Source organism: Exophiala aquamarina, assembly GCF_000709125.1.
Source record: "Exophiala aquamarina CBS 119918 chromosome Unknown aczIA-supercont1.10, whole genome shotgun sequence".
Classification (NCBI taxonomy): domain Eukaryota; kingdom Fungi; phylum Ascomycota; class Eurotiomycetes; order Chaetothyriales; family Herpotrichiellaceae; genus Exophiala; species Exophiala aquamarina.
The window spans coordinates 1,014,050-1,026,979 of NW_013550578.1; the positions used below are offsets into that span (position 1 = coordinate 1,014,050).

General features: G+C 49.2%; 5 protein-coding genes across 5 annotated transcripts; 2 read left to right on the forward strand and 3 right to left on the reverse strand.

Moving 5' to 3' along the window:
• Positions 1-302: 302 nt before the first annotated feature.
• Positions 303-1,382, reverse strand: A1O9_09652 (murein transglycosylase; the record flags this gene model as incomplete). The annotated part of the gene is made up of 3 exons (XM_013401621.1): positions 303-394; positions 459-572; positions 632-1,382. 3 exons carry the CDS (start codon positions 1,380-1,382, stop codon positions 303-305), a joined length of 957 nt encoding a protein of 318 aa, XP_013257075.1.
• A 770-nt stretch (positions 1,383-2,152) lies between these two features.
• A1O9_09653 (uncharacterized protein) lies at positions 2,153-3,226 on the reverse strand (the record flags this gene model as incomplete). Its single annotated transcript, XM_013401622.1, has 2 exons — positions 2,153-2,791; positions 2,906-3,226. The coding sequence occupies 2 exons, from the start codon at positions 3,224-3,226 to the stop codon at positions 2,153-2,155; spliced, it is 960 nt and encodes a 319-aa protein (XP_013257076.1).
• Positions 3,227-4,102: 876 nt separating this feature from the next.
• A1O9_09654 (uncharacterized protein) lies at positions 4,103-4,963 on the forward strand (the record flags this gene model as incomplete). Its single annotated transcript, XM_013401623.1, has 1 exon — positions 4,103-4,963. The coding sequence occupies one exon, from the start codon at positions 4,103-4,105 to the stop codon at positions 4,961-4,963; it is 861 nt and encodes a 286-aa protein (XP_013257077.1).
• A 239-nt stretch (positions 4,964-5,202) lies between these two features.
• On the reverse strand, positions 5,203-7,464 carry A1O9_09655 (uncharacterized protein; the record flags this gene model as incomplete). Its single annotated transcript, XM_013401624.1, has 5 exons — positions 5,203-5,501; positions 5,566-5,935; positions 5,986-7,147; positions 7,208-7,290; positions 7,384-7,464. 5 exons carry the CDS (start codon positions 7,462-7,464, stop codon positions 5,203-5,205), a joined length of 1,995 nt encoding a protein of 664 aa, XP_013257078.1.
• Positions 7,465-10,665: 3,201 nt separating this feature from the next.
• A1O9_09656 (glucose-regulated protein) lies at positions 10,666-12,760 on the forward strand (the record flags this gene model as incomplete). The annotated part of the gene is made up of 2 exons (XM_013401625.1): positions 10,666-11,018; positions 11,074-12,760. 2 exons carry the CDS (start codon positions 10,666-10,668, stop codon positions 12,758-12,760), a joined length of 2,040 nt encoding a protein of 679 aa, XP_013257079.1.
• Between the last annotated feature and the right edge of the window lie 170 nt (positions 12,761-12,930).

Genomic DNA, 12,930 nt, shown 5'->3' on the forward strand with positions numbered 1-12,930 from the left:
TGAAAATCCCGAAATGCGGAGCAGAAGCGGGCTGTTCGATGACGTCGTTGTTGTATCATCAAAAAAATATCGGTTCCATCAATTCGGCCTTGTGTGATGGCCGGGAGAAACATGAACGGGAATGACAAGGTGAAACGAGAGACAAATTCTATGAAAAGGCCCTGAATCGGCCATTCTAACTAGCCGCAATAGCTTCTTCTCTCCATATAACAATCCATTAATTATTTACAGTTAGGCGCTGGTGTAGAAGGACAAGACGGAATTCAGACCGGTCCTGCTTCTATGTCAAGATTTCTTAGCCACTAGCATGAGAGATCATAGATTGGAGTTGTTGAAGGTGGGTTTCCCGCTCCCGCAACTCCAAATGAGATCTCAGTCTGTGCAGTATTCGCATCTAGAGGTCCGAGGTCAGAGGGGGTTTCGATTTCGCAATGGAATGGACCTTTCCAATCACTTACCAGAGAGCGTGTACCACCATATATTTCTCTGTCCGAATAAACCACATCCGACCGAAGACCAGTAGGTCTGAGCGTTCTCGACAGATGCAACAGCGAGATTCGAGGTTGGTCCAGCTGTTTAAATACTTGGTCAGCGTGTAACGGGGAGCGTCGGCTCATGTGTGTATACTCACAGTGAGGCCACCCAGTCTCGGTGACCCAGACTGGCTTTCCACCACTAACTCCCTCAGTGGCTCCGAGAGCATTGAAGAACACGCTCTCGGCGTCCTCGATCGAGTTTGGAAGAGTATCCTCAAAATACGGGAAGGAATTGTAGCCCAGCCAGTCCACTGCATTTGCAACAGGTGCGTTCTCAGGTAATACCCAAGCGGTCCACGTATCCACATGGCCTATTGACTTTCCCTGCAAAAGTGGTGTTTGGCTGGCAAGATCCTTGACACGATTGATATACCTGACGATGGTTGCAGAGTCCACCCCAACACCTGCTTCGTTTGCGATGCCCTGTGGGCTAGAGCGATAGAGATCCTCTGACCCAACACTGATACCGATAATCCGATCGGTAAATGCTGAGCCATACTGCGCCACCGCACTTGACAGTGCAGCGATCTCATTGTCGAAAATGGTGTCACCTGCGCTAGCCCAGAGGCCCAAAAGCAACGAGGTGTCGGTGTCGATCGCAGCTTGAATTGCCGATATTGGCTCATTCGTCGTGCCACACTGGATGGTCGTGTAGAGCCGTGCAGATGTAAAGCTGCCATCTGTGCCAGCTAGATTGTGAGCGCTATTGAAAGTTCCAACGAAGTCTGATGCTAGACGGCAGGACCCGTCTTCGAACGTTGCTCCATAGTTGAATCCTTGTAGTTGTGCCCTGACCGTTGATGCAGCGCTCGAGAATCCGAGGAGCAGAAGCGCTACAGACCGCATATTTAATGCTCTCACTTCCCAACGTGAGTGAGCAAGCTGATTGACCAAAGGTACCAGACGAAACCAAGGGCCAAAAAAAGAGATGCCAGACTTCACGCAAGAGTCAAGTGAGCCAAAATCGGACTGTGCAGCTATGTTGAAGTAGTCAGGAATAAATATAGCAAGAAAATAGGTCTTGCCACTCAAGTCAAACCTGGTGGTCTGCTCCTGCCACACGTCCTGCAGGGACACCAAGACATAATATGGAGTAAGGGTGTCTAGAGACCTTCTAATGGACAAGAAAATATGCGGATGAACAGAGGAGCGTTCTTGGAAGAAGTCGAGAGCCGAACCCTTTTTGGTTTGGCATGACGCATGCCGAGGCTGCACCTTCGCCGTACCAAGTCTTTGACATAATGACAAGAAGAGAGGGGGGATGGATTGGTGTCATCACCAATTTTAGATTTCGGACGTGCACAAGTATCTTGGCCAAGATGAGTGCGTCTCGGCGATGGCGTTTTCTCCGTCGGTACCTGCATTGACATAGATCTGTACCAGGGCTTTCTGGTCGTTAGATGATGTTCGGCTTGGGGGGAAACGGTGTTGGAAGGATAGGCACTAACTAGGAATATAAATCTAGATTGGCTGAAGGAATCGATATCAACGGCAATAGCTCTCCGTACAACATGTCATCTAACTGTCGCAGGCCTGAGCGTGCCACGTAAGCCAAACAACCGATCAATCCGGGTCTTGTCCACAGTCTCACCTCTCCCATCCCAAACCAATGAGGATCACATCTTATAACTAGCAGAATACCTAGACAACATATGCTCTTCAACAGTGACCTGCTTCCCCTCCGAGCCATCCAAGGGCTTGATAACACAGTCGGCATTCCCATCGAGGAAGAAAGGCACCGAGTACCTATCCGTGCCACTACTGTTGATAACCCGATGCACGCTGCTCTTGTATGCGCCTGCGGTCCAGATATGCAGCATGTCACCGACGTTGACGACATACGCGTCCCTATTGGGCGGCACATCAACCCACTCGTCCGTGTGCTGATCCAACACCTGTAGGCCCGAGTGTCCGTCCTGGAGGAGCAGTGTGATGGCTCCGAAATCCGTGTGCGCGCCGGCGCCCACGAGGTCTGGGTCGTCAGTTGGCGGGTGAGGCGGGTAGTGTAGTAGGCGCACCACCGCGATGGGATCACGGCTGAATTCTTTAAATACACCGGTGTCCATGTCTCGTAGTCCTCGCCCGAGGATCTGCATCAGATGGGCTGAGAGATCGGAGACGGCCTGGTGGTATCTTGTCACGGGATCCTTGAATCGGTCTGGACCGATTCCAGCCTTGTCTGGCCAGATATTTGGGTGGTGGAATGGTCGATAGGGTGGTTTACTGTCTGGTATCTCTCTTCCGATGTAGTACCCCTAGATGCTGGCTTCAGGATGAATGTGTCTGCAATGAGGAGAAGCAATAAGAACAATCGACAACGTGGAAACCCCAAGGTGTTCCACCCATCAAATCAGGGTATAGCCACATACCTCTTTCAAGTCCGCCTTCTTCCCCGGCTCCAGCACCTGGTCGCCAATGGCTTCATAGCCTCGACCAGGGACACCACTGAGCTGGATTTTCTCCTCGTACGGCAGCTCAAAGATGACCTTCGCTGCATTTATTACACCCTCTCTCAGCGATTCCGATATGCCATGACCTGTGACCTGGAAGAAACCACTGGTGGTGCAAGCGGCGTGGATCCTGTTGACCACATCCTCTGCTGCCGTAGAACCTTGGTCGGCAAGATATGGCGAGATGTCTACCGATGGGATCTCAAATGCTGCATGGCCGTTGGGTCCATGTACTGCCATTGTTGGTTCTTCCCGTTATGAATTTTCGCTTCTTTCGAGAGGAGAAAGGATTGAACCCGAGGAGTGTCGTTTCTTCTATCATGGCTTGACCGTACTGTGTCCGCTGCCATTCGAACTCTAGCTCATGTGGCATATAACGAACGGGCTCATCTCCGCACGGGAATATCCGACATAACTAGTCAGGGGTATGGTGACTCTCGTCGCAGAACCTCCCAACTTCTATCATTTGGTAGTGATCCCCAGGGTCGCAGGCGTCGGCACCATAATACTAATCTTTTAGAGATACATCATGCTATGCATCCTGCCTAGGCATCGGTAAGTTGTCAATTCGGGACTGCTGCCTCGGTGGTGCAACAAGGTGTCCTCAAACACCGAGGAAGTCAGGCGAAGGGGGTGCGAAGTTGACATCAGGACACTGCCATCTTTGTGCAACATTTTAATGATGACTGAACAGACTAGGTATTCAGTATCACACAGAACACGTGTTGAAAAACCGAAGGTGTCATGGAAAAGGGTGGGACGGGTGCCTGGCTGTGGCCTTCTAAGTCAGTGGGGGCGGCTTGCTTAGCGACACGAGGCACGCTGCAAGGCTGAGCGCGTGGAAGCCTAAACAACTCCCTTGCACTCCAGACGGAGTCCTACCACTTCCGAGTAAACTGTCTCAAGTCTCCTAAGAATTCGCAACCACTGACCTGGATTATACTCCATTCCCTATAAACTCTCATCCTGCAGTTGCTCAGGCTCGCGGTTGCTCTGCACCTCAGAACGAGCTTGCTGATTCCAATCAGGCCAAGGTATCCTGAAAGACTATTTCATACTCCTTCAATAAACCGAAGCCCTACTTTTGAAATTCAGGGAGAAATTAAATAAGCCATGATGGCGACGTTTACGGTTCCAGCAGACTTCCTCGCGGGTCCTGGACCCGAAGTGAACGTAACACGGGTGGACTTTGCTCAAACGCAATGCCCCGAGTTCGCCGGGTCATATGCAGTGGTGCTCGACAACGTCCTCAGTCCAGACGAATGCACACAACTCGTCAATTTCGCCGAGCAGTCTTCGGGGGGCGAACCGGGCAACGGGAAATGGGAGCGCGCCATGGTCAACATCGGCGGCGGCAAGCAGAAGATCTACACTGATATCCGAAACTGTGACCGCATCATCTGGGATGATCCTGTCCTCGTCGATCGCATCTGGCAGCGTTGCAGACCTCATGTGCCCGAGGTAGAGAAATTGAAGGACAACAAATCCGTCATGGGGCTTCGTCCGGTCCAGAGGGGGGAGAGCTATGTCATGACCAGATTGAATGAAAGGATGCGGTTTTTGAAATATGCCGGTGGCGAGTACTTTAATGGTAAGAGGGCTCACCCCGTTTGGATTTTGATCTTGACTGAGCGGTTAAATCTTCATCATGTCGGAGCTAATGCATTGGTGGTCCCCACAGTCCACTGTGATGGGATGTACATTACTCCAGACAACAGTGAATGCTCCTTCTACACGCTGCATCTGTACCTGAATCAAAGAGATGCGGACAATGATCTTGTCGGCGGCGCAACAAGTTTCCACGGACAAGATATGGAGAGAGAATACAACGTCTTCCCAAAGACTGGCCGTGTCTTGCTTTTCCAGCATAGAGGCCTCTGGCATTCAGGCCAGCAGGTCGAGGCTGGTGTGAAGTATACCTTGCGAACTGATCTGATGTTCAAACGCGATGATCAAGAGAGTGAAGGGAGGAATTAAGGCATAGGATTTCGAGACGAGAAATTGCTATGGATCCGCTATTGTACTGCGTAAAAGAATATTATGGTTGATATTTAGCCCGAAAACTTAACGGTTGAAGTAAATGAAAGGTTTCTCCATCCGGTGTCTGAACGCCTGTTTCCTCCTTGAAGTCTGGTTGTCCGGCGATATCTTGTTTCTGTTGTTGACACGAATGTTAGTTGATTATGTGGAGACAATCGCTACTTGGGGATTAATTCTTACCATCCTGCCGTGATCGAAATCGTCCCCTCTCTCAGGCCCTTCTTGAACTCTTCATCCCATGCATACAATGCATCGGTTGAATCTCCCAGCGAGTTCAGGAAGTCCCAATTATAAGTACTCGCGGGAGCCGTCGATTGCTGAAGTGACGGAGCAGGATGCCTCGGTCCTGAGGAACGCGCAGAGGGCTCCGTATCCCCAGTCTTCGCGGTTGCAGCGGTGGAGTGTAGGATCGAAGCTTGAGCTGATGGCTCATGTGGCTTAGTGGCCCGCTCTGAAGTCGAAGAGTAATTCGGATCTGGTCAGGTGTACTTAGCACCACATTCCACAAGAGAGCAGTGATATCCATGCGCAAACCTTACCTGAAATCATTCTCGCGTCGAAATCTCCAGCCGCCTCTATATTACGACCAATGATAGATAGCCAGATAACACACTTGTCCCGTAACTCCTCGTTCGGGGTGGCTTCTTGGACCCGGTTTTCCTCTTTCAGAAACGTAATATAATGCGACAATGTGCTTCCCGCAATAAATATGGGAAACAATAAATTGCAAGGATATCTTGAAAGATCTGGCACAAGATCTTCAACAATCTCACAAATTTGTGAAGCTGCATTGCGGCAAACTTCACGAGGATGGTTTTCTTTACTTTCAGGATCGTCCTCAAGATCCGTATGGGCCGACCAGTGGTGGTAAAATGGACGATGCAACATGATCGTGACAGTCCAGAACCACTGTACCTGTATTAGCAACGGAGTGAACGTGGGATAATTACGGGACTTACTACCAAGCACGTGACCGACGCGGGCGTTGGAACGGGTTGGCTTGTGCTTTGTTGATTGAGCGAATTCATCCATTCTTTGAACTTTTCATCATAACGCTTGAGATTTTCCCAAACTTGGGTACGCAGGGAACCTGCGTACTCCAAGTTTTCCTTGGTGAATTTCCGACCCCTGAAGGAGTAAACCTTGCGCAAGACTGGCTCGAGTATCTCTGAGAGTTGCATTGTCATCGAGAGCCCACTCACCGTGTAAGCCTTGACAGAGACTAATTCGTCAGAGCCAATTTTCATCTTCAACAATTGATATTCATCAGACTCCATTGGTGAGAATGGATCAGGAAGTGAATAGTCTAGTGGGAGTAGAACAGGTCTTCCAAGCTCACAGGCAAGCATCTTGTCAAGAATGTACATGTTCGACCAAAGTCTGGATCTGACCTGAACTTCAGTCGAATCTGTTTCAAGAGGTGACTGTTTGTGGAGATTTAAGTTGAAAGCCATGGCAGCTGCTCTGCTGAAGATTGTGTACGCATGCGCAGACTCGCCCAAGGCACGTAGCTGAAGAGCCAGAATTGTGAATGTTTGGCAACTGGCTACCGAAGATCGTAATAATTGGAATGGGCGGAGACGGTCCAAGTCATTCTTGTCCGGGGTTCCTTCTATCTGTTGTGCAAGCATCGCCGCTTTGTAAAAGGCCCAAGGTTTTGGTATTAAACCCGGTCTGGAACTTGGCGCCTTCGAATTATCTTCCGTGACGCATGCTGCAAGCGCACAGATTGCATACAACAAAGACTTCGACATCGATTGCACAATGCCATTAAAGTCTGTGCTATCAAATAGCGGTTTGTACAGGATAGGCCAGACCGGGTGGATAACATTGAAGTAGACAGCGAATAAATATGCAGCAACTTCCAAGCTCACATCAAGCTCCGGGGGACGTTGCTGAGGAGATGGCTCGTAAGAGGGTACGGTTCGGTTGATGGTTACGGTCGATGGTGAGCTTCTTGTATTCTCTTCTCCCTGCGAGGTCCTAAACCTAAACAAGGTAGCAGAACGGGTTTGGAGAGTCGTAGGACTGCGAGATTGTTCTGTACTTGAAGGTATCGATACTGTTGTATGGTGATTCGTTGGTGTTTCGGTGGTGGCATCCGGATCTTCGGTCCTTTTCCTTCACGAGGTCAGACGAGGTTCACATCGTAGGATCACCTGGAAGATTCAAGGAGCTCACCTCTTATCGCGTCGTGGACCAGAATAGAAGCATTCGCGACCTCGTGTTACACACACCTTGCAGAAAGGAGTGTTTCCATCGCACTAAGGCGTATAGTCAGCCCATGCCGTCAACGGTTGAGATGCATCACCGGCGGCTACCCGTGCCAAAATGAAGCATTCGGGATGCGTGTATACCTTTGTCTTCCGCATTCCACATGGACCACAGGCTTGAAAAACCCTGGGCTTGGTTGCCGGCACGTCCTGTTCGTTGTCCATGTCGGGATGGATCTTTTGCGGTTGTAGAAAATCAAATTTTCAGAGTACAGATCTGAGGTTGAGGCCGGGTACTCAAAGAAAAAGTAGTCCGTATTGTCGGGCAGCAACTCAGGGGACACACAAAAGATGGACCGAAATATCGGAAATTAAGAGGGCTGAAAAGAGATGGGCTGATGTCGCCGTGCCGACCAAACTCGGCGGTCGGATGTTGTGGCGTCTTGAAATTTACCCGAAGTTTCAGAGGGTCTCGGATCACAACGAAGCCGGGGCTCAAGCCGTTCAGATCAAGGTTAGCAAACGACTACAGGACAATCAGACTGGGAGGCTGCCAGAAAAGTACACCAGATGATGTTCTCGTGGACTCTAATAATATGGGAATCGCCGTTTTTGATGACGTCTGGTACAAATGTCCAAACACAAAGTCCGTAGAGAACTCGAGAGTTGACGAGGCTGATGGTTGGTGATTCGGAATTGCATGGGAAAAACAACCATATTCATCCTTCAATCTTGATTCCCTGGGCCTTTTCGTACACTTTTTCCCGGTACACTCTCGCTCCATGCTTTATTGAAATTGGAATCTTCGTATTCGTAATATCAAAGTATAGGTGTGGGGGTGGATTTGCTTCAAGAGTCGGCGGCTTGACTCCATCAGTGGTCACTGCTTTGCGGCCCAGTAAAATCCTGGTAAGGGGCTCCCTTCTTGAAGAACAACGTAGATTCTTGATGAATTAAAACCCTGACTGAAGCATGGCCTTCACCTGGTGTAGACCAAGCCTCAGTTGCGAATCGGTACTTCCACTCACAACTTTTTTACTTGACAGAACTTAAGCTAGATATCCTGGGTAGTGGAGCTGTTCGGAGAGTTTCCCAGGACATTAGCAAGATGTACCGGAGACGATTGATTCAGGAAGGTGTGCTCTCGCTCGACGGGCAAACAGTTCTGTGAAACGGAAAGTTGTTCGAAATACTGTTTGTCGCCTCAGCCATACTCTCTCGGCTGCCTCGATTCTCCTGAACTTGGCAGATCTATTTTGCGTCATGGAATATATTGCTCAACTGTTTTGGATAGTCGACTAAATCTAGCAGTCCTTTCTTCAGGCATTTTTTACATGCGGCCCTATTTTTCCAGTAGCCCTTCTAACGGGAGAGCCGCGTTGCGTCCCCTTAGCAGACAGAAAAAGGCTCCGAAGACGGCTCCTCCTAGATGAGTTGCGTGTCCGAGCGTTGACGTTGGATCCTCGAGCGGCATGGAAGAGCAGGCAACATACAGTATCATGGCCATATATACTGGTGTTCGGAATGCGCCAGGGCTGAGAATCGAGGCCGTGGGCGCTGCCAGCAAAGTGACAACGCCCAGGCCCATAGCAACGTCCGACAAACCCAGTCCCCTAGTGCATGGGGTAGGTGTGAGAAGCCACCATACAGATTCTTGCTGGGTAACTTGTAGGAGGAACGCAGAATTCCCTAACATCGCGGAGCCCAGGATTAGAAGCCCATAATCGAGAGGTCTAATCCCATGTGCATGCATGTTCGGAAAGGTCCAGAAAGCGACCAGATTTCCGAAGAGGTGAGAAATTTCAAAGTGGCTAAATGCCACAGACACCAGAGTCAACCATCTCTCTTCGAACATCATCCAGACCAACAGTGAAATGTTGGTCCGAGAGATCAAAAATTTGTCTCTGCTCAGGAGTGGTTAAATATTCCCAGGCAACGTTTGTCTTGGATAGTACGCGCATATATTTTCCTTGTTCGCCAACATTCTGATCATGCCAGAAGCGTTGGGCCCATATTCTGAAGAATTGCTGCTGCTCAGGACTTAAGACCTTTTGGAAACAACGCGCGTTAGAATGAACCAATTTGGATCAAAACAAAGAAATGCACATATTATCGCGGTTCTAGGCGAGGTGCTCATAGAAGACCATAATCATCCTAGAAACTAAATGTCCTCGAAATGGACGTTTCGGCACTTGGAAACACTTCGGGTGGTTGGCATATCATTTTCCGGAGTCTGGGGCTGCCCAGTTGTTGACAGTGACGAGTCAGAAGTATAAGTTTTCATAGAGAACTTGCGAATGGAGATTGGGAAAAGTACTGAAGATGTTGTGGTTATTTTATAAAGAATTGTTGGTGTGGATTGTGGGTGTGCTTTAGAAAGAGGAGAGTGGGAGGTTTAATCTTCTCTTATTGCAGGTAGGCTTTGTTACTGATGTTCTATTCGTATCGCTCACCTCACCAGTGATAGAAGCTTGTCCTCTTTGTAGTTTTATTTGGTGGACAATGGGCCAACTTTCAGGCTGGTGCTTTAAATGGATCTTGCCCAAATGACGATGGACGGCTTGATGTAAATTTCTGAGCCAGGTCTGGGAGCCGGGGTCGGACAACTGGAACATGCCATAATGTTTGATATCAGTAGAACAACTTCTACTCTCATCACAACACAGTGAGCCTCTAGGGAAGTTTCGGGTTGCCGCAGGCCGTTTCCAAAGATGGCTGGGCAGGATTATTCTGAGTAGCTTCTCGGTGGTATGATAATGATTCATCCTGCACCGAATGGGCGTGCAGCTTTATTCGACCGTCGCATTAGTGGAGCATGGCAAGGACACTGTGTCTAAATCAAGGTCTCAATGCCTTTGCACACAACAATATCGTTGTTGAACAAGGGACATGAGGCTCTGGAAAGTTCTAGGGGGATGAAAATAAAACGGGAGGGCATAGCGCGTTGGAGGCCAGGCTGTCTCCTGGCAAGAAAAGTCAAGTTTAGCGGAAGCCCGGCGCCCCTTTAAGGCTTTTAAGCTTTCCTCACTAAATCCAGCAGGCCTTGTTAAAACCCGCTTAGTCTGCACTAAATGGCGCTAGTGGCGCTAGGCCTGTCAAGCGCTGACTAACTAAGAAGAGGCCACCTGTAATTTTCTCCCTTTATGATTCCCGAGCCCGCCGCCCTGTAAATAGACCCCTGAGTGAATGGATTGATTCTGAGGCAGTGGCGAGTATGGAGTCGAAAAGGACAGCGTATCGATAACTTGTGCCCTCCCTTTCGTTCCTCCCCATAAATATTCCTGCCCGCCATCACATTCATTCTTGTCCGCTCCTTAATCCAACTCTACCAACAATACTCTCCTTCTTTTCTTTTCCTCTCTCCCCCTCTTCCCTAGTCGGTGCAAAGACTTTCTTCTTTGTGCTCCTTGCTGGGACACCTTCATCATGGCTCGTCGAGGCCACTCCAAATCCTCTGCTTTTCAGTGGACCACCATCTTTTACCTCCTCTTGATCTTTATCTGTCCTCTTGCCTTGATCGGCACTGTCCATGCGGAAGACCAGGCCCCTTTGAATGGTTCCGATACCCATAACTATGGCACTGTCATTGGTATTGATCTGGGAACTACCTACTCCTGCGTCGGTGTGATGCAGAATGGAAAAGTCGAAATCATAGTCAACGACCAAGGAAATCGAATTACCCCCTCATATGTCGCCTTTACCGACGAGGAGCGATTAGTGGGAGACGCGGCCAAAAATCAATATGCGGCCAACCCCACGCGGACGATTTTTGACATTAAGTAAGCTCTATTTCTGCCTCCTCCACCTGCGCTTGATGCTAATCAGTTCTCTAAGGCGCTTAATCGGTCGCAAATTCGCAGACAAGGATGTCCAACGAGACGCAAAGCATTTCCCTTTCAAAGTCGTCAATAAGGAAGACAAGCCTGTGGTCAACGTTGAAGTCAATGGCAAGCCCCGAACCTTCAGTCCCGAGGAAATTTCGGCAATGGTTTTGGGCAAAATGAAGGAAGTAGCAGAAGCCTATTTGGGCAAGAAAGTTACCCACGCAGTTGTCACAGTCCCTGCATACTTCAACGACGCTCAGAGACAAGCCACGAAGGACGCAGGCATTATTGCCGGTTTGAACGTTCTCCGTGTCGTTAATGAGCCTACCGCCGCAGCCATCGCATATGGTTTGGACCAAAAGGGCAAGAAAGAAAGCCAAATCATTGTATACGATCTTGGTGGTGGCACTTTCGATGTCTCTCTCCTGTCCATTGACGATGGTGTCTTCGAAGTTCTAGCAACTGCTGGTGATACCCATCTCGGTGGTGAAGATTTCGATCAGCGAGTCATTGATTACTTCGTTAAACTATACAACAAGAAGAACGATGTGGATATCCGAAAAGATCTCAAGACTATGGGCAAACTGAAGAGAGAGGTTGAGAGAGCCAAGCGAACTCTGTCCTCTCAAATGTCAACTCGAATCGAAATCGAGGCCTTCCACCAGGGGAACGACTTCTCTGAGACTTTGACTCGAGCCAAATTCGAAGAGCTCAACATGGATCTATTCAAGAAGACTTTGAAGCCTGTCGAGCAAGTGCTAAAGGACGCCAAAGTCAAGAAGAGCGAGATTGATGACATCGTCCTGATCGGTGGTTCCACTCGAATTCCAAAGGTTGTATCTCTCATCGAAGAATACTTTGGTGGCAAGCAGGCTAGTAAGGGTATCAATCCTGATGAGGCCGTTGCGTACGGTGCGGCTGTACAGGGAGGCATTCTTACAGGTCAAGCTAACACTGCGGATATTGTCCTCATGGACGTCAATCCATTGACCCTGGGCATTGAGACCACTGGTGGTGTCATGACTAAGCTGATTCCCCGCAACACAATCGTCCCAACAAAGAAGTCTCAAATCTTCTCAACAGCAGCCGATAATCAACCCGTGGTCTTGATCCAAGTCTTTGAAGGCGAACGATCACTGACCAAGGATAACAACTTGCTTGGAAAATTTGAACTCACCGGAATTCCTCCCTCACCTCGAGGTGTACCTCAAATTGAAGTCTCCTTCGAACTGGACGCGAACGGTATTCTAAAGGTTTCAGCTGGTGACAAGGGCACTGGTAAATCGGAGTCCATCACTATCACAAACGACAAGGGTAGACTTTCACCCGAGGAAATCGAACGAATGGTTCAGGAAGCTGAGCAATTTGCTGAAGAAGACAAGATGGTGCGTGACAAGATTGAGGCTAGAAACAAGCTCGAAAACTACGCCGTGTCTCTCAAGAATCAAGCCAACGATGAGGAAGGCCTCGGTGGCAAGATTGATGAAGAGGATAAAGAGACTTTGATCGAAGCTGTCAAGGAAACTCAGGACTGGCTCTCGGAAAATGCCGATACTGCCGACAAGGATGATTTCGATGAGCAGTACGAAAAGTTGTCTCAAGTTGCATACCCCATCAGCAGCAAGCTTTACGGGGGTGGTGCAGGTGGAATGCCAGACTATGGTGATGATGATGAGCCTAACCACGACGAACTGTGAGGGCTGGAATCTCACCCAAGTTTGACACGATACCTTATGATTGAGCTTCACTGCAGCATTTAGAACACTTGACAAAAGGGGGCAGGTCGGGTGTGCTATCAGGCGTTTTGTTTTCCAATGTTTTGCGGCCGGTGAAATGGGCCGTGACTAGATACCACAAATCCAAAAAT